Below are 23,679 nucleotides of genomic sequence, written 5' to 3' on the forward strand. Positions count from 1 at the left end.
CAGATCTGCTCAAAAATATTTGCAAAGAGGTACCTAACACGTTACTATGAGCTATTGGATATGCCTTTGTCATGTATACACACAAACTCTGTTGCATATGCTCTATCTCTGCCTAAGATTGATTCAAAGTAGGCAGATATAATATGTTGTAACTGACAAAATAAATGGTCAAATATTGCGCTGCATAGTGCAATATAAGTTTTAACTTGTCTATAACAAATAATCCACATCACTTTGGGTGATTCTTTGCTTCCATATTGTGAATTTAAAATCATTAACACATAGTAATTCATGATTACAAAATCAATCAATCTAAATTTCCTCCTGAATTTTTCAGTGAATTTATAAAATTATTTATAATGCAGCTGTCGATATTCACATACCATCCTTGGAGGATCCTGGACTATTTGAGGAGCTGACTTCATCGTAAAGCTCATCCAACTGGATTTTAAGACCTGCCAACATTTCCATCATTTTAGAATTATGACACAAACTAATGTAGCTGTAAGATGATATACTTTGAGGTGTGTGTAGAATGAAGATTTGTTGACTCACTGATAATATTATCTTTTGCTTCTTTGTAAAACTCCATACATTTATCCTTCATCTCATCAAGATCTTTCTGTAGGCCTAAAGAAGAACAAATGATCTACTGCATGCATCAATTACAATAAAAAGATTATAAAACAAATATTATAAACGTAATTCACATACCAGAACAGTCCTGAGAAAGATCATGAAAATGACATAAAAATGAATGAAGTCAATTTAAAATTGTATGGTTAATTAATAAGTAAAATCAATAAAAGATAACCTAAAGATCATAAATGTACCTCTGTGGCTCTTTTTTCTTTTGTGGAATCCATTGCCTAAAATGGAAAAATGTATTCACTTTAACCTCAAATGTAAATTAAAATATATTTGACATTTCATTATCTTAGAATTATAAGGTTCTTATTATATTTATATCATATTTATTTATTCTTATTATAAATATATCTGATATTTTTTGCCGAAATTGAGTTATTCTCATATTCTTATTAAATGACAACTAATTTACATTATGAGATGTTTTTTCTGTTTACATTTTAAGACTTTTTATTTTAAAAACAAAAAAGGTTTTATCTACAAAGTCGAACTCTAGCTTGGCTCTGTAAGGTGCTTTCTGTGAGCCAATCAGCATTTCCAATGCACACACGAGGACTAATCAAGATCAGTTTTCTTTGTCAATTCACTAGTCAGTACCGTTGACAGTGGGAAAGACCAGAAAGAAACACAATATTAGAGTCGACTAAATAATGCTGCACCACACAAAATTGAGAAGAAACCTGAAACTGATGTAAAGATGTGTGTAAATGTGATGATTTAGAAAAAAAAAGTCATTGAGATGAAATGTTCAATTTTACATTGTTGAAAAAAGTAGTAATATATTAAATCTTAAATAATTTTATTTGTGTATATATAGGCAGTGGAACATTTTTCAGTGTTTATTAAACTTATTTCCTCATTGTCTGTTTTGTAATATCACTTCTTTAAACTTTATATTAAGCCTTGAAGGGCAAATACTTCATTTAATTCACGGGGCATATGATTCATAATTCATATAAAGCATATAATTCAATAAATATGACCATATTAATTACATCAAATTAACATCTGCACTGGACGAAATATTTAGCACAGCCTTGTTTGCTTAATTTGAACAAGAAAAAATATTCAATCTAAAACAAGAAATAAAATGTTAAAGAAAGCAAAAATTTTACTTTCTCAAACATCAACATGTTGTTACAACACAATTTCTTTATTATTAAATTAATAAGCATACTGATTGTATTACTTAAAAAAGTAATGCTTCAATGATCTGCCAGATAGAGCCTTAGAACTTTAAGCGAAAAATGGCTTTTTAGAATAGGAAGGTTCTGTCTGCATTTGCCCAGTTTGTTTACCCCAATTTGCAAATGTAAGAGAATTTTGATAATTTACATTTAGAGTACATGTAGGGTCTCTGTCATGTTGATGTATGAAAGAGAACTGTTACACGCATATTGTTCGCAATATGGAATGCAAAAATTTTGAAGCTCAATATCTGAAAATCATTCAGAACGCAGATAGAACCTTATAATTCCAAGATGATAAGTTGTATTATTACCAAAGATGTATAAATGTTACTTTGTATTCATCCAAAAATACTAGAATAATGTTTTCAAAATGAATAGTACAATTAATGAGTATTTTTCACAGAAAATCTGTATGATTGCTGAATAATCAAGCATCTCTAAAGACTGAAAAATTGGCTATCACAGGAATAATCAACATTAAAAAACTTAAAAACAGATAAACACTATTGAAATATTACACAGTATTACTGCTGTTTTACGGAATTTTGGAACAAATATAAAGGTGAGGTGAAGACACTTCTTTTAAAAACATTTCAAAATTGTACCAAACACTAATGTGTATACGTATAGACTAATTAAATACCTACATTTGAAATCATACTGCAGGTAATCATACAGTACTCAGCATATATGAGTACACCCCCCACAAATCTCTCATTTAAATTTATATTTTCTATAGGATGCTTTAAATTTATTGTATTTGTGCATACATTAATTTAGTCAGTACTGAAGTCAAATCTGGAGCTAATCTAACAAAATAACTTACGATAATGGTTCAAAAACTAGTACACCCATTTATATAAATTTAAATAAAGTACATAAATTTATACAAGGAAAAATATTAAATACAAATTTTCAAAAATCAAGAGAAACAAAGAGTATAAACAATTTTGTTGTAATTTGTCATTTTTGCAATAGTTTGCTTGAATTTAAATGTATTATCTTTCCATTTCTAAAGTTGTCTATTCTGTGACTAAAATATTATTTTAATAAATATATTTAAAAGAATTATAAAAACATTCATTTTCAAACTGAGCACTGTATCTGAAAAAAATAAAATAAAAATAAACCTACCATAAATGCTGGATCTTGTCCATTGCTCCAGTCTGCAGCTGCATTTACAGGACCTTTAAAAAAGTGTATTTGTCCCTGAGAGGCAATGTTGGCTCAGCATATATATCAGTCAAATATACACACTTTTATAAATAATTAATGTATAAATGCATAAAATAATACATACAGAAAAAGGTTTATATAGAATTTTAACACAAGTCTATATAAAACACAAATCCATCATTCCTTCTCTCATCAGAAAGAAGCTAATCTTACCACATTTCCCAAGTGTCAGCATGTAAACTGACACAAAGAAAGAACAAATCAGGAGTTTCTCTTTCCTCCCCATTACTGTGTGAAAGAAACTTCACAGTAACACTGGAGCTCATGGCATGCTTGTGTGCTTTATATATGACAAGCAAACCGGTCCGCTATTACCCAACTCTCACGTCTTAGCAGAAGAACACAGTTAACTACCTAAGTTCTTCTCATTAACTTCTTATATTATCGAAGTAAAGACTGGACAATAGAATAATCAAAGCCAGAGTGACCGAGCTGTAAATGTTTTTGGTCTTTAAGGTTTGCACTGTGGCTCTTTATGAAGATTATATTCATTCATGCTTAAAACAGCAGAATAAAAATGCTGCCCAGAACTGTAAAGATGTTTAATTTTATCTTGCATTTGTTGTTTAATAAACAGTATATATATATATATATATATATATATATATATATATATATATATATATATATATATATATATATATATATATATATATTGAAGTCAGATTATTAGCCCCCTTTAGATTTTTTTTCTTTTTTTAAATATTTCCCAAATGATGTTTGACAGAGCAAGGACATTTTCACAGTATATCTGATGATATTTTTTCTTCTAGAAAAAGTCTTATTTGTTTTATTTTAGCTAAAATTAAAGTTTTGAATTTTTTAAAAACTATTTTTGGGACAAAATTATTAGCGCCTTTAAGTTAAATTTTTTTCGATACTCTACAGAACCACCATCGTTAAACAATACCTTACCTAATTACCCTAACCTGGCTAGTTCACCTTATTAACCTAGTTAAGCCTTTAAATGTCACTTTAAGCTGTATAGAAGTGTCTTGAAAAAATAAAAATAAATATATATATATATATATATATATATATATATATATATATATATATATATATATATATATATATATATATATATATATATATATATATATATATATATATATATATATACACATACATACACACACACACACACACATATACATACATATACATATATATATATATATATATATATATATATACATACACATACATATATATATATATATATATATATATACATATATATATATATATATATATATATATATATATATATAAAAATTATTAAAATATATTTAAATTATTGTTAAGACTTTATTTAAAATCTTTTTAAAATGTTTGGATAACGTGACTTTTGAGGCTGACTTGATTGCAAATATATTTGTAGGAGATCTTATATATACATGAATAGAACACATACACTACCGGTCAAAAGCTTGGGGTCAATAGGATTTTAAAATGTTTTAAAATGAGCTTATCCTGCTCACCAAGACTGTATTTATTCCATCAAAAACACAGTACAAGTTGTAAAATTGTGAAATGTTATTGCACAATAAAATAACTGTTCAACACTAGTTTATAATTTAATAAATAAAAAAGCAGTTATATAAAATAAATATTTAACAATTTAATAAATAAATAAATTAATTAATGCATATTAATAAATGCATTTAATTAACAGAATAGTTTTCTTAAAAAAAAAACATGAAAAAAAAAACTGACCCCAAACTTCTGACATATTTATTGTATATGTACAGTATGTCTGTGCTCTTTAATTTGCACATTGTGAGTAGACTGCTCACAAATCATTTAACTTGCATCCAACCTGTTTATTAATCTGGCTCTGTGTATTTAAAGCACATGCAATTATATTCCTATTTTTTATTTATTTTTTGCCATTTGTGAAAAAACGGTTTAAAAAAAAACTAAAACATTTTTAGTTTTTTGTCTCTGACTATTTGGATTGAGATATATTTGGAAGAATCTCACAGAATTTTTTGTGCATGTACAAAATCCTTTCAAAATTAAAATGACTGTTGCTGCTTGTTCAAACTACTTATTTAAAATGAGTTGAAACAACCCAATTCCTTTTTTGGCTTATTGTTTTAAGGCTCAATCCACTTAAATTTGTAAAAAAAAAAAATAAAAATGATTAAGTTGACTTAATTGATTAGTGTTGGGACAACATGAAGGAATTGTGTGAAACCCAGCATTTTGTTTTTACAGTGTATGACGTATGAGACAAAATTTGGACTTCAGAAGATATACTGCCAGTCACTCTTTTAGTACCTGCGATTTACAAATGTCACCTCACTGTGGTAACACTGACAGTGATCTTTTACAGCAGAAAAAAAAAAATCATCCATTGCACAAGAGGAAAATGTTTGAGGCACACCCAGCCCGGAGCTCGGTGATAACAGTGGTTTTTGTGTGTGGCAAATGTCAATGACAGGATCACATTTATCTGTAATGCAAATGCATCAAGAGTTACCCAAAAATGGAAGAAAATGCTGATGTTGGCCGATAACACTCATATTATATTGTTTAAGACTAAACGCTACTCAGTTTTATTATCATAAATGGATTCTAAATAATTAATAGTTTGAGATTATTAATGTTGCAATGCAACTATAGAATAGCTTTTTAACAACTTTGCCAACTAATTCAAGTGTAAAATAAAATAAATAATACCACTGCATAAGTATTTACATCAATGAGATGTCTGATGAACCTGTCTCATCCTGCCTGTGGACCCACATCTCAAAGGACCTGTCCTAGACCACTAACACTTCCAACCTGGTCAATACTTAAGAAGCAATTTAAGAAGAACCAGTCTTCAGCCATCTTGGTGAATGTCTACCGCTGCACAATAGAAAACATCCTGACCATCTGCTCTGTTGCTAAGTGTAAGACTCTGCAGTGGGTGATGAAAACTGCCCAACACATCACAGGGACTGTTTGCACCGGGCACACAGTATTCTCCTCTTACCTTGCTCATAGTTTTCTATTCTGCCTTCCAGAGGGCGCTTCAGAGAAAAACGAGTAGACTGAGGAACAGCTTTTTCCCCAGAGCTGTCTCCCTTTTGAACTCTGCCCCCCACTGACTCTTTTGCCTCCCCTCATACACCACCACACTCTCCTCATGACTTACACTCCCCATAAACACTGCATTATTTATTATTAAATATTTGCACAATTAAAATTCCACACATTTATCACACTACGTTGTACTAATTCATCTTGAACTGTACATAACCACTGTACATAAGTATTTGTAATTATGTTTACATCTTTCTGCATACCCCTTCTTATTAATAGCAACCTGTACATATTTTAATCTATTGTAAATCTCTGTTCAAAGTTAATATAACCTTTATATAATGTTTATAGTACATCCTGTAAATATCACTATAGTTGTTTTTTTGCACTTGCTGCTACTGCACTCCTAGACCTAAACTGAATTGTGTTGCCTTGTACTTACATGTATAATAACAATAAAGTTGAATCTAATCTAATTCAAACAATAAACTCAGCCCCATTGATAACAATTACAGCTTTTGCAATACAATGCATTGATATGTTTAAATTGCTGTCCAATTTAGGTATGACTAAGCCGAGTGCAAAAAATCTTCAGAAATGGATTCTAAAGTGGATTTAAAATAGATTTTAAAGGAAAGCTTTGATTTTACTTTATTTGGAAGAGTTGTGAATAATAATGAGCTTTGCAATCATGCTTTCAAATAGCTGCCACAAATCATGTCTTTAGTACTCAAACACGTGATGTACTCTGAATGTATTAACGCTTATATTTTAAAGTTTACTTGTGTTTGTTGCCTTAATACAAATGTACAAGTACAAATGTACATGTACACTAACAAAATATGGAGTTGAACAAAAGGGTGCTGAATAAATGTATCATCTGTCTTTGCAGAGTTTTTGAATAAATAGATAAGATGCTGTTGCACTGCCATACCCGAAAGCTAATGCCTGTCCTTTTTTCAAAATAGGAGTCCCACATACATATGAATTATAATAATCTTTGTTAAACTTTGAAAATTAGGGGCATTATAATTGTTGTAATCTCACTAGAAAGTGTTGTGGCCAATCAAACACAGCTGGATGCGTGCATATTAATGATCCTGTGAGTAACGTCAGAGTCTGTTTTGATGGGATTGTCCTGTTTTTCAGTGGGATTTACATGGGAAAGAGGAAACAATAGAGTTTGAGGTTGACGTTACATCATTTCCATGTCCAAACTCTTATTATTTAGCTATTATATAGCTTTTTGAGTGTGTAGCAATAAACTTTTCACATTTGCATTGATGGGTTTTGACAGAATATTGTTAACTATTGTTAAATTGTTAATTATTATTAAAACAAATATTATTTATTTATCATCATTATTATAGCACTAACCTTTGGTAGATTCATATCAAAGGGTGTGTATTGTGCACCTTAAAACACCTCAAATAAAGTGACTGAAAAATTGCTCCACTTGCTATTGTAAGTAAAAATACCAGTGATGTTGAATAAAATGATGTTTTGGACTTTGGTCTTTAAATTTTGTAATATGATAACATCTGACTATAGGCAATGTGACATTAAAGTGGATTTAGTGCAAAAGTGGTCTGGAACGAAGAAGAATAGTGAAGTGCACAAAAAGTCATTGCTGCAAGACCTTTGGTGCACCATAATCAAAAACACAAGTAAAAAATTATAGTGATTAGCAATATTTGTGGAGTTGTTTTGTTGTAGGGCCAGTGTTTCGTTTTTTCTGGAACTTAATAAAAAGTCAAATACAGAAAATATTTAACGTAACTGCTTACAAGTGGTCAAGGGCAAAAATGCAACTGTGGTACAAGGACAGACCCTTAGTATCTGACAAAAAGAAGGTGAAAAGTACCTGGATATCTACTATTTCCAGACAAAAGTTCATGCTTCTATAAAGAAAGATTACAATCAGGATTCAGAACAGGATTCTGGATGCAGCTCTTCTCTCTTCATCTGTCAATAAAAGTGGGAAAATCTCTTTAAAAGATAATAATTCAAATAAAAAATTTCAAATCCCTAAATATTAATAATAATAAAAAAACAGAATTTAATTGGTTTTAATGGTTAAGACGGTTGATGCATATGATTCATGTTGAGTCATTGACCAAATCCTAAAGGATTGTGTACCAAAACACACACACAAAAATAATAATGGCCTTTTCAAGTTTTTTTTTTTTTTTTTTGGATGGTTTATAATGTTTTTATGGCATTTGTTGTGGAAACCATTATAACTTATGGTTTCTGTTATTGTAGCTACTTTCATCTGAATAGTTAGTGTACACATTTAAGAGGGAACAGTTAGTATGCTGTAGGGTACAGTACAACAAATGTTTGAAATGTTTTAACAAGGACCTGGATTTTCCATACGCATGCTATTAGATGTATTACGGGAAAGGGATGGTCATAAACAGGGATGTCTTATCTGCGTGTTATTTAAGTTAGCATTTCACCTAATTTTCCTCTTGTTGGAGATTTCAGATCCAGGCGAAAGTTCCTGAAACACACATCATCCGACGTTTAACTAGCTTCATCAGGTGCGTATACTGTTTACATAAATGCATGTAAATAAAAGGTCGGTATGGCCAAATAGGGCTTATGATATTAGTGCCATACATGTGACTGTGTAATAGAGATTTCAGATGTAGGCAAAAGTTATTTAATTACCATTCCACGAGGGTATAACTACATGCTGCGTTCATCTTAAAGTGCGTATTGCGTTTAAGTAAAAGAATGCTCGTAATGGCGAAGTGTGTTTCTAACTATCCCCACTATACGAGACATGTCAACGCTGTCAGACAAGTAACACAAGTTATTTACTGTATTTGAGCTATTCGACGCTTTGGTTAATAACTGTGACGACGCATCAGTTGCAAAGGTTGTAATAAATGCATGAGACCACAGGGTGACGGACTTTCATTTCTCTCTGCCAATTACTTGCTAGCTGATTCATTTGCACGAATCGGTTCCTATGAACAGTTACTTAGAACCGACCGCAAAATGATTCAGACGTTCTGCAATCACGTAAATACGTCATTACGTGATTATTACTTCATTACGCGTTTATGACGTATTAAATCAGCATATTACAAAAACCTTCAAGGGAAAAAATGAATAAAAAAAATAATGAAAGAAAGTTTGGTCATTACCCCACGATTTTCATTACAAACAAAATAAGATAAGTTACATTTAAACTGATTCATACATGCTATCCAGACAAGTGTAATCTTTAGAAGTGATAAATGATCATAACAACAACTGTTTTTTTGTTGTTAGTGAATCCTTAAACTTCTGTTCATTTATTTTGGAATTGCCCTCATTTAATGACATTTAGGTGTGATATTCTTAATTGTATAAAAGATTATGTGGAGGCAGATTGTAAATTTACATATAAGAATGTTATCTTTGTTTTCCATGAATGTGACAATGTGTGAATGTGAATGTGTGTTTTTTTTTTTTTTTTTGGACAAAAGCAAGGTGTAAAATTGAAATGAAAATGTATTTTGAGCCTATTGAGGCATCAACAAACTTAAAAACAATACAAACAAGAACTTTAATGAAGGACTTGGCTCTTGTTTTGGACTAAATTACTGAAAACAATTGGATTGTTGTTGTTTGATTGATGACGTTTGTTGTTAATGTTTTTCAAGCATTCAAAAAATAAAAAATAAAAAAGAGCAAATTACGAAACCTTTTACAAATAATTGCTACAAGGAGAAGTGAAGCATTATATTGAGTCCATATTACCTTAAAAAATCAAAAAGCCATGCGAATTGTCCAAGCCTGTATATCACGTATTCCTGTGATATTGTTTATATCTAAGCCTTTGATATTTTCTTTACATTTGTTTTTTTATTATTGACTTCAATAACAAACATAGAAAATTCGATCTTACACAAAAAGACAATAATAGTACCAATGATAATAACTTAACAGATCAGGTTAAATAGTATTATAAAGACATAAATCTGTAAAAAAAAAAAAAAAAAGAAAAAAAATGGAAAAAAAATAAACAGACATACATAAATAACACAAATACAGCAAGAGGAAAGAAGGATTTATGTATCCATGATAGATAAATATGATAGAAAAATAGATCCAAGAGCCTAAATAAAAACATCAATTTCAATTTAAAAATGTGGGGTAAAAAGGCTGCTAATTCGAGAATTTTTGTTTGTGAATAAAATATTTTCCATACAAAATAAAAAAGCTAATAATGTAGTTCTCTGGTATAACAAATTCACCTTTATAGTGACAAATTATATCTTGTAGTTGAAAGGGGCTGGAAGAAGCAATGTAATTACCTATATAAAGATATAAGCTATTACAAAAGATTTTTGTGTTTTCACACTGTGAAGATGTGAATCAGGGTTTCGTCTTCAGTTTTACAAACTTTAACATTGCATTTAACATTTTTAACATTGTTTAACTTTAACATTTAACATACATTGTACTTGACTTGCATCGTATTTCTTGACGTTATTTGTTATTTTACGCTATACTCGTAAAAAAAAGAAATAAAATAAATAAAAATAATTACTACAAGGGAAAAAAATAAATAGAATAAAATAATTGCTACATAAATAAAAAAGCACACAATTCAACAAAACATAGTGACAAAAAATATTGTATATTGTATATTAATTATGTTTTATAAGATAAACTTGTGTTTTTGCACTTGCGATATTTTGTTTTTCTGCAATAAATATTGCAATAAATAAACAATTTCTCCATATGACTTAAACTGCTATTTAAGAAATAATTTATACATTTAGATCAATTGGAGAGTTGCGCAGTGGGTAGCGATGTCGCCTCACATCAAGAAGGTCGCTGATTCGAGCCTCGGCTAAGTCAAATGGCATTTCTGTGTGGAGTTACCATTTGACCAAAGTCCAAAGACATGTGCTATAGGGGAATTGGGTAAACTAAATTGTCAGTAGTGTATGGGTGTTTCCCAGTTATGGGTTGCAGCTGAAAGAGCATCTGCTGCATAAAACATATGCTGGATAAGTTGGCGGTTCATTCCGCTGTGGCAAACCCAGATTAATAAAGGTACTAAGCTAAAAAGAAAATGAATAAATGAATGAATGATCGATTGGACTGATTCTTTAGGGAAGTGAATCGCTCATAAAAATGTTGAAAATTAACTATTTAAAATAAATCCAATCCAATATATATATATATATATATATATATATATATATATATATATATATATATATATATATATAGTGCAGCCCTAATTGATAGCATTTGATAGATTACGATATTTCAACCAAATACAGCCCTTGACCCAGCTGGGATAGGCTAAACATTAGTGTGTAAAACTTCATTCTAGTCCTCAATTTTTGATTTCATTTGTTAGATGATTGCATATTGGGCAAGCAAAATGGCCTCTGAAGTTTAAAACAGTATAATAATAGCCAATGTAAATAAAATTCATAAGAAAGCAAATGCACAAAGTGTGACATTTAGGACAGGACCCATATTTGGTCACTGTATTCGATCTGTTGGGTCAGTGAGTGGACAATTTGCAATAGAATCAATTTAAATTGTTTTGTGGGCCAGTTCAAAGATGTAATTCACAAGAAGCACTTCATAAAATGGACATAGCCATTACTGTTATCGGTCTGTGTTTGCCAGATGGCGCTATCAGGATGGATTTGTGTGGTGACTGGTGCTTCCAGAGGAATTGGAAGAGGTATTGCGCTTCAGTTATCTGAAGCTGGCGCCACTGTGTACATCACTGGTCGACAGGAGAAAAGTCTGAAGCAGACAGCAGCAGAGGTTTGGAAACTGGTTACTGTTAGTGTAATTGTTTTTTTATGTGTATGATATTGCTTTCATGGTTCTTTTATTTTCATGATGACAGGTGGCAGAGCGAGGAGGCCGGTGTCTCCCAGTGGTTTGTGACTCATCTAAAGAGGAGGACATCAAGGAGCTGTTCGAACGTGTTGAGCGTGAGCAAAACGGCAGGCTTGACATCTTGGTGAACAACGCCTATGCTGGTGTACAGGTCAGTTTTGTTTTCAATTATTATTATTGAAAATCTTCAAACAAAACCAAAAAAATGACTAAGGGTGTACAGGTTAGTTCCAGATAACAATTGATGTAATGTTTAGTCATTGGTGAATGCTTGATGTTTTTATATCTGTGCTAGGCTATTTTGGACAATGTCAGCAAGAAGTTCTGGGAGGTGGATCCAGGTATTTGGGACACCATCAACAACACTGGACTCAGGTGCAGTGCTGGAGGAATATGAATGAATAATTCTGAATATGATTGAAAACTTTTTGTCATTTACTTAAGATTGCGTTCACGCTGCAAGCATTAGCATTCAATTCTGATTTATTACACAGATCCAGCAGTTGTTCACATGATTGTTTGGAAATGGCCCAAATAGAAAACCAACAGATTTGGGCCACAATTTCTAGCATTTTCCATTCATTCACAAGCTCAAAATTACTACTGGTTGTAAAATTATTAAAATGTTTTTTTTTTAAATGTCTCTTATACTCAGAAGGGCTGCATTTATTTGATAGAAATACTGTAAATTAATATTGTGAAATATTACAATTTATTACTATTTTAAATTGATATTTTCTGTGGTGGTAGTAGTACAAGTTTAACATTAATAACAACCAAAAACATCTTTGTGACAACAAAAACTTAAGCAACTAAAGCCACAGTCACATTCGAGTTTGAGCAAATGTAATTATGTCATGTGACGCTGTGAAAAGAGGTGATTAGACATTCAAAAAGCGAGTAATTGCTCCATATTTAAAATTTCTGTGCGATTTCCCAGGTCGGAGTTTACCAAGCTTGCGATGACATGCAAAACTTTTCTCACAAGCTTGCGTTTCCGGTCTTCCGCATTTGCATGCATATTAATTAGAGTCTATAGCGTGTGACCATGGCTTAAGACAACTTAAATACTGTATTACATTTTTCCCCCAATTTATTTTCACATTTCATCACAGGCACTTAAGAGATCAATGCTACTGTTTTTTTTTTTTGTGTTTTTTTACAGGGGTCACTACTTCTGTTCAGTTTATGCTGCTAGGTTGATGGTGGCTCAGGGTAAAGGTTTGATTGTGGTCATATCATCCATGGGTGGCCTGCGCTATCTCTTTAATGTGCCCTATGGTGTCGGCAAAGCTGCAGTGAGTCACAGCATTACATATTCTATATTTGCAGTGCTTTATGGTTATCAAATATAAAAGCCAGATTAATTCAGTTGCACACAACGGTCACCACTTCTCTTTTACATTGCTTTTTCGTAAACATTTTGCTCAGATTTTTTTTTTTCCTTTAGTGTGACAGAATGGCAGCAGACATGGGAATCGAACTGAAAAAGAGAGGCGTTGCTTCTGTAAGCCTGTGGCCAGGAGCAGTTCAGACTGAGACAATTAAACAGTATATGTCTCAAGATGAAGGACCTCCAGGTTTTGATTCCAAAGTAAGCAGTCATTAATCAAAATTTGCAGATTTTTAACTAGCATTTAAATGATAGAATGTAAATGGACCAAGAAATTAGGTAAATGACCACCAAATGATACAAAACAGGTCTTTCACAAAACTACATATTTCACTTAGCCATTGCTGTATCCTCACCCACAGATGTGTAAAACTAGTTTAAAGACAGGAAACACAGCTTGTCTGAAATGTTATTGTAAAAGTTACTGTATAAGTAGATTTATCAATGAAATTTGCATAATATTTTATATAATTGGTCAAAAATGTAAATACTTTTACATGTGCATGGCAGTTTTTACAATGAACAGTGTTCAAAAACATCCAGTTATACGTGGAGACTACATTCACAGATTGTCTTCCCCCAGATTTCCCTTTGCTCTTCTTCCTTGATGACTTTAGCTTTCCTACAGTGCTGTGGATACTTAAAGGAATAGTTCATTAAAAATAAAAGATTCTGCCATCATTTACGGACTGCTGCCTTGTTCCAAACCAGTCTGTAAAAACTCTGAACAAGTCTTTTGACGAGAGGGGCCTGGCTGCAGACTTGGTGCAGATGCAATCTGAGCTGCATTCAATGCTTTTTAAATGTACTCACCTAACCCCACCCCTAACCCTACCTCCATTGAGTGCATTGTGTCTGACATTGCATCACTGAGCGATGCAATCTCAGCTTGCATCATAAAGGCTGCATCCAGATACTACTTGCTTTTGACACCTTTGAGTTTTGAATGAGTCAAGAAAGTGTAAACAATGACAGAATTAGGGCTCTATTTTGACGGTCCATGCGCAGAGCGCAAAACGCAGGGCGCAAACGCTTTCAGGGCGTGTCAGAACGCATTTTTTCTAATTTAAGGATGGGAAAATCTGCTTTGCGCCATGGCGCATGGTCTAAAAGGGTTGAGTTTATTTTCTTAATGAGTTATAGGTGTGTTTTGAGAATAAACCAATTAGAGAGTCATCTCCCATTTCCTTTAAGAGCCAGCTGTGTCGCGCCATAAGCGAATTTTGACGTAAAGTAAGTTCACTTTCGCTTTTGCTCTCGTGGATAGGGAAACCTTTACACACAGACATCAATTAGCCTATAAATAATTAATTTCGTTTGTTAAGCGCAAAGATTTGTTTCAAAACTATTTCTAAATTCAGTTCTAATTTCTAGCAAACGAATAAATGAACAATAATAACCAAGTGTGGTCAAAATACTGAGTTATTTCCAAATACACCTGCCATGCCCCATATGGTCTAAAATTTGACAGGTGGACAAATCTAAGCTTGTTTTTAATAAAACAAATATAAATATGGATATAATAAATAATACTGCTAATAATAATAACATTATACAAAAGCAAATTGAATGAACTGAAAAAGCCTCCCGAGATAAAGAAAGTAAGGCAGTGGTGTTTAAATCTTCATGTAGGCTAGAAATTAATGTTTTGTAATATTTTAATCATTTATATTTATATCCTGTATATATCCTTATTATATTATATTATATATATCCTTAAGATATTATATATTTTTCATATGTAAAGATATTTGCGTATTGCTCTGCATCTTGTTTGTAGTGTGTAAGCCAGGTGCACTTTGCACCAGACAATAGACCAACTTTGTTCTGGTCTAAAGATCAGACTATTTACAGTTTCTCAAAATAGCAACGCGTCAAAACACACCTGCTTTTTTAGATCAGAACGCCTATGGGCGCACATTTGAGCGCAAATGCATTTGCTATTTAAACAGCGTGGCGCAACACCTCAAAATGACTCTTGCGCTGAGCTAAAAGTAGCAAAAGAGTATTGCGCCGTGCCTTGCGCCACATTGTGCCGGGTGTATGATAGGACCCATAAAATGTTTGGATGAACCATCCCTTCATTTGGGAATCTTACTCCAGTTAAACGTTTGCTTCTTAAGTTAATCTGGAATAAATTGATAACACAAAAGGGTGGTATTTGACTGTTCAAGTCTATTCAATAAGTGCAAACTGGGAGTGACCTTAACAACACCATGCCTTAGGTATTTTAGTACAACAAGCCACTCATTTAATAACTTTATACAATCTGTCTTTCTCAGTACAAGGACGTTTTCACTAATGGTGAGACGACGGAGCTTAGTGGACGATGCATAGTTGAGCTAGCGAAAGGTTAGATATTATTGTTATTATTGTAATTTTATTATTGATTTAATGAGAACTGAAAGTTAAAAGTAATGAGATTATCTTAAAAATCTAATGGATGAAATGTGAACTGCTTATGAATGTGTTAACTTTTTTGTGACAAACAGATAAAGGTCTGATGTCAATGACTGGACAAGTGTTGATGACCTGTGAACTGGCCCGGCGCTATGGATTTAAGGATGTTGATGGTATGATTCTTATAAAAAAAGATACATGCCGTAGATGTAAGGGTTCCAAAATAAAACTGCACTGTATTTGATGAACTCTTTCTCTGTTTAGGTCGCAGTATTGTGGATTACACCTCTCTGAAGTTTGCCATTTCCCAGATACCCTACGTGTCCTGGCTATCCATTTTTACTCCTTCATTCATCAGAGTGCCTCGGTCCTTGCTGAGTCTTGGCAGTGGTAATTTCTAACCTGCATTGGTGCAGAGACAGAGCCTGCTTTTTTGGTTAATTCTCTCTTCTCTCTTCATTCATTCCAATTATGTTGTTTCTAAATATAATATATTGTTAAACTTTACAAAGTGATTAGTACTGGTTAAATGCCATTTATTTCCCATTTTTTCAGCACACTGCTATCACAATTCACTGTTTTCAAAAATGAAAAAAACTATCATGCGTTTTAATATTTACTCCATTTAACCTGAAACAGTATGAAGTACTAAATGTGTACTTGCCAAACAAGTTATTGCAATAAACTCATAACATTTTATTGGTCTTTTTTTTTGTGTTTCAAATAAATCTTTTATGTGCATTGGTTAACAGACATGTAATAAATTGGATAAAGACTGTAAGCTGATCATAAGCACAAAAAAACGCTTAGTTAGAAGTTGCTCATATAAAAATGCAGCCAAAATAAACGCAATCAAGTTAATCAGGACTTTTATCTACAGTTATAGGTGTAGGTCATCCAAAATCAAATACAATTTTATCACTCCTAAGAATGTAGGTGACTTTTTTCTTCAGTAGAACACTAAAGAAGATTTTAGCAATTTATATGCTGCACTAGTTTAAGCACTACAGCATACCATTAGGGTGAGCAAAACAACACATGCAGTTCCCTCTTCATTGTAAACAAACCATTTTAGTTTACAAAATTCAATTAAATGCTTAGGACCATTTGCTGCTAATGAAATGTAATAATGTTGCAAATAATGTTCAAATTATTAAATCACCTTGCTAGTCCTCAATCTAATAATCAGTAGCTACAGTATTAGTGTAAGTTTTATTTGCTTCTATACGTTTGAATCTCACAATTTCGGTAGCTGTTGACTGATATTTTATAAATCATTCATTTGTTTCATTTAAAAACCTTATCAAAGGGATAGTTAACCCAAAAATGAAAATCCTATGATCATTTGGTCACCCTCCACTTATTCCAAAACTGTTTGAGTTTATTTCTTCTGTAAAGCACAAAGGAAGATATTTTAAAGAATAATGGAAAGCTGTAGCCATTGTAGCACAATATCTAAAGTATTTATTAAATATTTTGTTCATGTGGATGCCAATGGCTGCTAGTTTCCACCATTCTTCAGAATATATTGTTTTATGTTCAACAGAGCGTCACAGTGGCACAATGAGTAGCACAATAGATCGTCTCACAGCAAGAAGGTTGCAGGTTTGAGCCCTGGCTGGCTCAGTTGGAATTTCTGTGTGGAATTTGCATGTTCTCCCCATGTTCACGTGGGTTTCCTCCAGGTGCTCTGGTTTTCTCACAGTCCAAAGACATGCGCTATAGGTAAATTAAATAAGCTAAATTGGCCGTAGTGTATGTGTGCATGCAAGAGTGTATGGGAGTTTGCCAGTGTTGGGTTGTGGCTGGAAGTGCATTTGCTGCATAAAACATATGCTGGAGAAGTTAGCAGTTCATTCCGCTGTGTGAACCCGAGATTAATAAAGGGACTAAGCTGAACAACAACAACAACAAAAAAGAATGAATAAATGTTTAACAGAGGAAAGAAATTCATAAAAGTTTAGAGTGTTAGAATCTATAAGGAAATTCTTATTTCCTTGGTGAACTGTCCCTTTAACCATTTAATCGAATCAAAGACAAAAGTCACCTTAGTATTGCCTGAGGTAGAGTAACTTAACATCAATTATTTATTTTGGTTTTAACGTTTTTGTTGTTGTTGATGTTTATTTGTGGAATAAATGCTTTACCTTTCCTGAACTGAAAGGTACTCGTCAAACTATCTCTTACACCTCTATTCAAAGAATAATGATATTCAATCATCCTTACCTGGAGACTCCTAAAACTTATCATGTGGCACAATTCTTATGGTAATCACATCCCAGATGGGAAGTGCATTCACGGGGCCAAGTTTCAGCTGTGCTCCTCCTCCCATCCCTCTCCTTCCCGGATTGGACCTGCACGTCCACGGCACAGTCATTGCACGAGAAAGAGGGGGCTGGTCCGAGAGTTTCCTGATCCTCTCCGTCTAGCCTCGGTCTGACCGGACAGGCGAAAAACACTTTGGGATTTCCAGAACAAAAGCGACAACGGAGAATACAGACCAGCTGAAGTGGCGTCTCCACAAACAACCCTGAGAGAAATTCAAGCGGTGAGTTGTTTCACGCGAACTGCTGTAGTTTACACTCGAGAAGTTTTTAAAGAGGAGCCAGGACGGGTTAAATGCTCTCGAAGCTTGTTATTTTGGTCCTGAAAGCCACGCGAGGGGTCAGACTATAATGTCGTGCTTCGCATCGTGTTTACGTTATTTGAAGCGTTTGTTTGAATGGGGAACGTGTGTAAATTAACGAGATTCAACGGGAACGTGCGGTTAAAGTGGGACAACGGGAGTTTGTTTATGTGCGTTACTGAAGCGTGAGCGGATCCTGCGCCACAAAAGGGGTCGTTTATAAGAATTGTTTTGGCTTAACCCCTTGTTTATCATTCATTCATTCGCTTATAATGGCTCTTACACCTGCTTACTGTTTGTTGGATGAACACGCACAGTAATGACCTCATCTCACATCCTACGACCTGCGTCAAAAGTTCCCCACATAAGCTGATTATAACAGAGGCCACGTACAAACATCGGGCACTGACGTAATTTCAAACTAGTTTTAACCAAGTTTTTTAGGGAGAAAACTGGATTTATGGATTTCTCAGAGTGTATAGGAATGAAAGTACGTTTATGTCTGAAATTAAATTACAATTAATTATGAATGATTAAACATTTGTATAACAGAAGTCATGAATAATAGAATTATCACAATATTTTCACAAGATAAATAATTTGTTAATTACACACTTAAATATAAATGATAGGACTAGTAAACAACATGGTGACCAAAGCTTCCCTATCTTTAAGGGACTTTACGCATAGTCGAGTCATTCCATGTTGTTCCAAGTCATCATCTGATAAATGAGCTCACCACAGGCGGTCGGGAATTTGTCCTGTCAAGTTCACCTCTAACTTGTTTTGAAGATGACTGGCCTACTCGTTGCTTGTAGTGGTAAATTGCCTAATATTGGCAAAGCCTTTCCAAGCAGGATTGCCTAAGACTATGCTTGCGTAGACTATTGGCAAAGTTTGTTTCTGTGGTTCACAGTTCAGCTCCGTTTTAGACTCATTGAAGTCACAGGATGCTGCTTGAACAAGCTAAAATTCAAGACACTGTCATTGATTTACAAATTGATAACTATAAGGAGTTAAGGTGTTCTAGTAAGTACAAGAAATGTAATGACAATTAGATTTTAAAGTTATAACAAAAAAAATGTAATGTTAAACACATGCTCAGTATGAGATGATGTACGTCTGCATTGAAGATTGTAATGTGTTCTGTAGACAAACTGCAGAACTGGCAAACAAATGAGCTCGACAAATTGCACTAACTTTTGTTGCCTTTTTTTAACTGAGACGCTTACTATCTCTTGGCCATCTGTTGGAAGGTTAAACGAACTCTACATGGTTCTAGTGAGTTAAGCAAACGGGGGAAGTGGACCATTACGTGCTCTGGAAAGGGGCAAGGGAGTTGTGAAGGGCAGGGCCCCCCATCTTTTTTTGCCCAAGTCCACCAAAGTGGGGGTTGGGTGTGCATTGGTGTAGAGTATACGACAGGCTTTAATAAAAGGCTAATGTGTGGAAGAGAACGGGCAGGGGGAAGGGGTGACATCTGTCCTTCTTTCAACTTTAGAGAGGAAAGTCAATGGCTGGACTATAGAGTTGACCGTAAAGTCCCAGTTTAATGACTTTCAGGGAGTTTGATGAACAGCGTTCCTTGAAAGTCATGCATGAGTCATTGTGAGTTCCCGGATAGGCATCAATATTGTCAGAAGTCCAGCACTAATGTTTAAGGCATCTTGAAAGTGAGCAGAAAAAATCTGTTGTAGATTCGACCAGTCAAAACTGGACGGAACCCCACCCGTTTACCCATCAGCCAGCAACAGTCGACCAACCCCCAGCATTCCAACCTCTTCACCCCTTGCAAATCCGGCTTACAAACAACGAACAGGATTTTAACGGTTACCAAAAAACAACTGTCCAAAAGCCAATTTTTTTTTTTAATGGCATGATGTACATGTCATAATTTTGATGCTGCTCATGAGGGCAAATGCACTTTTCACAGCTTGGGCCTTAAATTATTTTATTGTTCATTTGTCTAATTTGCTGAACTGATTAGCATTCACAGTTTTTAAGACACATCTTTGAAAAAATCCTTCAGTTGCTTGATTTTAACGTCTGTGTTTTCTTTTTCATTTTTTCAGTCTGTGGCAATAGAGGTGTGACATCTCTGATGGCGACGCACAGTGTCCATGACCTGAAAATTATCTCTCCAAGAGGGGTGGCAGTAAAAAGGCAAGATGGAACCTTCACCAGCTCAAAGCAGCAAAAATCACCATACCAACACAATTCCGATAGAAAAGAACATGCAAGTGCCTCCAATCACAGACCAAGAGAGAGCAATGGCACCACCGCAGCAAGCTTTAGCACTAACAATAACTCTGTAGTATGTCTTCCTTTGGTGTCTGAAGGACTGAAGCTAGTGTGGACACAGTCTGATCAAACACGTGAGCTGGATAGCATTCCTGAACTTGTTCAGGCCTTTAACATCTTTCCCTACCCAACATCTCAAGAGGTCAGCACTCTTGCACGTGTGTGCACTCTTCCATTAGATAAAGTCAAAGTGTGGTTCATGGTGCAACGCATCAAGTATGGAATCAGCTGGGCTTCAGAGGACATTGAAGAGACACGGCTCAAGCTGGCCAGGCCAGAGCAAAAAACTGAGACTGAACATAAAGAGAGCAGTACTAAGAGGAAAAATGATAGTAAGGATTTTACAGAGGTAGAAGATCTAGCACAAAGTCCACAAATGCCTCGCAAAAGACCTAAAACTGAAAGTACAGAACCAGCAAAGCTCTCTCCTGCTCCCTCACGTTTCCGTTCATCCCTCCCTCCACCTCAGGATTCATACTACTACCGACAACCAGTAGAAATACCAGAGACGTCTCAAGCAGCTACCCCCCCTACAGCTACAGAGTCTCCAGTTGTATCTGAGCAGCCACGGCATAGCCGCTACAAAAAGTCCAAAGCCCAGTTAACTGCTCTGCGTAAGAGTTTTCTACAGGAGAACTGGCCTGATGAGACTGAGCTTCAGCGCTTACAAGATGAGACAAGCCTAACTCGTAATGAGATTCGAAAATGGTTTAGTGACAGTCGCTACCAGCTACGGATGGGTAGGGGGTTGCAAATGTCCCTCCCTGCTACTCAAGGAGAAAAAGATGATCCCAACTGCAGCCTGTCACCACAGTCTCAGGAGGCTCAGCCACTTTCTCTCACTACTAAAAAGCAAACTACGCAGCATGTTGACAACAAAGGCAAGGAAAAGACTTGTGTTAAAGGATCGCGAAGGAATCGGCCAAAGACCTCCCAGTTTTTCCAGCTTTTCCTGTCTAACACACTTGAGTCATTTGAAGAAGGAACAATAAGAGTGGATGAGGAGAAATGTTCAGAAGAAAGTGAGACGCAGAACAATGATGAAGTTGCAAGTGAACAGGAAAGTGAAGGACGTTGTGTGGCAACACCAGAGCCAGCAGCACCCACTTCCTCCTCCTCTCCTCCGTCCATCACCCCATCCAAGAAACACACAGCCAGGTCATCAAAATCTGCACGCAAAGCAAACTCTTTGAATACCTCCTTAAACCTCCCAGACAACTCGTCTCCTTCTTCAGTATTAACAGTGGCTGGACGACCAAGGAAAACAAAGGAGCAACTGACCATCCTGAAGGAGTACTTCCAGCACTGCCCATGGCCAAAAAGTGGCGAATACACAGAGGTAGTGGAACTAACATCTTTGCCTCGTGCTGATGTTATCCAGTGGTTTGGGGACACTCGTTACGCTGTAAAAAATGGCCATGTACGTTGGGTGCATGCTGACGTACGTGAGCAAGTGCTTGCTGAGATAGCAATGTTACAAAGTGGAGCTGCCGATGGCAGTGGAACCCCAGGAAGTGAAGGCAACAGGAAACGTAAGTCACAAGGGAACGGCACACCAAAAACACAAAAGTCTGCTGCAGATTCTGTAGATGTGAGTCCATTAGAGCTATATTTTCGACAGACAGGACCACTGCAAGAGAAAGACCTTGACAATCTCTGCCGAAAGTCAAAAATGAGTTACCAACAGGTGCGAGACTGGTTTGCATCTAAAGACAGTACAACACTGGACACAGAGCTCACTGTTGCTGATTGATTAATATAAAAGATAAAACTCTTTGTGCTCATGTCTGTTAATCTGCTGTGGGTCCTGTAATCAGGCAAGGTTGTTTTGAAGACACAGTATAAATTATCTTCATACAATACTGTTTTTTGTTAAAAAACTAGCATGTGAAGTATTTTCTTTAATACCTATTAAATATTTTGTTACTTTTGTTAACTTGTTCAACCAACGATATTGATAATTCAAAATGTACTTTTGGTCGTTGTAAACTGTTCAACCACATTAATTACTAAGTATTGTGAATCTGTTGGAGTCATATTTACACTGGCTGTTCCTCTAATTCCTTTCATTGTGTTAATGGTATTATTGTTTAGAGCCTTAACTGCTGCTGCTTAGAACTGATGTTATCCTCGGACTTTTTTCTTTTTTTTTTCAGTAACTTTGGCTTGGTTATCTATTAGGTACTGTAGTGTAGTTGTTTGGACCAGTAGCAATGCAAGATTGTTTTTGTCAATTTTTTTTTTTTAAATCTTAGAAGATTCATATGGCACTGTATATTGATAATCTCTCAAAATAATTAACCTTAATTTAGGATATGTAAAACCTGCCCCATTATCTTTCTTTATTATTCCGCACTTAGGAGTTATATGGATCAATTTCTCTAATTCTGCTACTTCATAATGAAAAAGCATTTCAATTCGAAGACATCCCTCCTCCACTACAGATCTGCTCAGTATCCAGGGAAAAGACAACAAAAGCCATGGTTTTTGTAAAATCTTGTGCCTTATTGTCTGCAAATTTCAGGCAGTCGAAACAATGCATTGGAATAAAATGACTAATTAAGTTTGACCCACTGTTGCATTTGTCTGGTTAACCTCTTAACAATGATTAAATGTGCCAAATGAACCACACTCCATTAGGAAAATGGTGTATGATATGACTTGAACTCTAAATCATTTAGGGCAGGGATGTTCAAACTTGGTCCTGCAGATTTTAGCTCCAATTTGCCTCAACACACCTGCATGGATGTTTTTAGAAAGCACAATAAGAGCTTGATGAGCTAGACCAGGTGTCTCTAATTGGGGTTGGAAAAAAACTTTGCAGGACACCTGCCCTCCAGGACCGAGTTTGGACACCCCTTATTTGGGCTATTCAGTATTAAGCTAAGAATTTAATTAGATTACAATTTCTAAAATTAGCATTTCTTTTAACAACACAAACACAAGCATATTGATTATATGTTCTATGTTTCTTC

At 34.4% G+C, this 23,679-nt stretch overlaps 3 protein-coding genes across 5 annotated transcripts in view; 2 read left to right on the forward strand and 1 right to left on the reverse strand.

The window, feature by feature from the left end:
• The window catches only part of si:ch211-14a17.10, a 40,301-nt gene extending 22,240 nt beyond the window's left edge, over positions 1–18,061 (reverse strand). The window contains exons 1-6 of one of the 3 annotated variants that reach the window (XM_021471259.3): positions 18,004–18,061; positions 7,975–8,075; positions 2,973–3,025; positions 834–869; positions 556–630; positions 384–455 (exon numbers count right to left, since the gene is read on the reverse strand). In XM_021471259.3, the coding sequence (XP_021326934.3) occupies positions 384–455; positions 556–607 (124 nt within the window). In that variant the 5' untranslated portion in view covers positions 608–630; positions 834–869; positions 2,973–3,025; positions 7,975–8,075; positions 18,004–18,061. Of the gene's footprint in view, positions 1–383; positions 456–555; positions 631–714; positions 725–833; positions 870–2,972; positions 3,026–3,227; positions 3,340–7,974; positions 8,078–18,003 lie in introns of those variants that run through there. The other 2 variants (XM_073928115.1, XM_073928108.1) reach the window with 2 other exon arrangements.
• On the forward strand, positions 8,613–16,526 carry dhrs1 (dehydrogenase/reductase (SDR family) member 1). The gene is given in 9 exon segments (NM_001002205.1): positions 8,613–8,656; positions 11,763–11,906; positions 11,992–12,135; positions 12,280–12,359; positions 13,150–13,282; positions 13,435–13,578; positions 15,660–15,729; positions 15,870–15,950; positions 16,042–16,526. Coding segments are annotated over 8 exon segments (933 nt in total). The 5' UTR covers positions 8,613–8,656; the 3' UTR covers positions 16,179–16,526.
• A 91-nt stretch (positions 18,062–18,152) lies between the features above and the next one.
• On the forward strand, positions 18,153–23,273 carry homeza (homeobox and leucine zipper encoding a). The gene is given in 2 exon segments (NM_001007120.2): positions 18,153–18,325; positions 20,476–23,273. A coding segment is annotated over 1 exon segment (1,953 nt). The 5' UTR covers positions 18,153–18,325; positions 20,476–20,504; the 3' UTR covers positions 22,458–23,273.
• The last annotated feature ends 406 nt before the right edge of the window (positions 23,274–23,679 follow it).

This window comes from Danio rerio, chromosome 2 (genome assembly GCF_049306965.1).
Source record: "Danio rerio strain Tuebingen ecotype United States chromosome 2, GRCz12tu, whole genome shotgun sequence".
In the NCBI taxonomy this organism is placed as follows: Eukaryota; Metazoa; Chordata; class Actinopteri; order Cypriniformes; family Danionidae; genus Danio; species Danio rerio.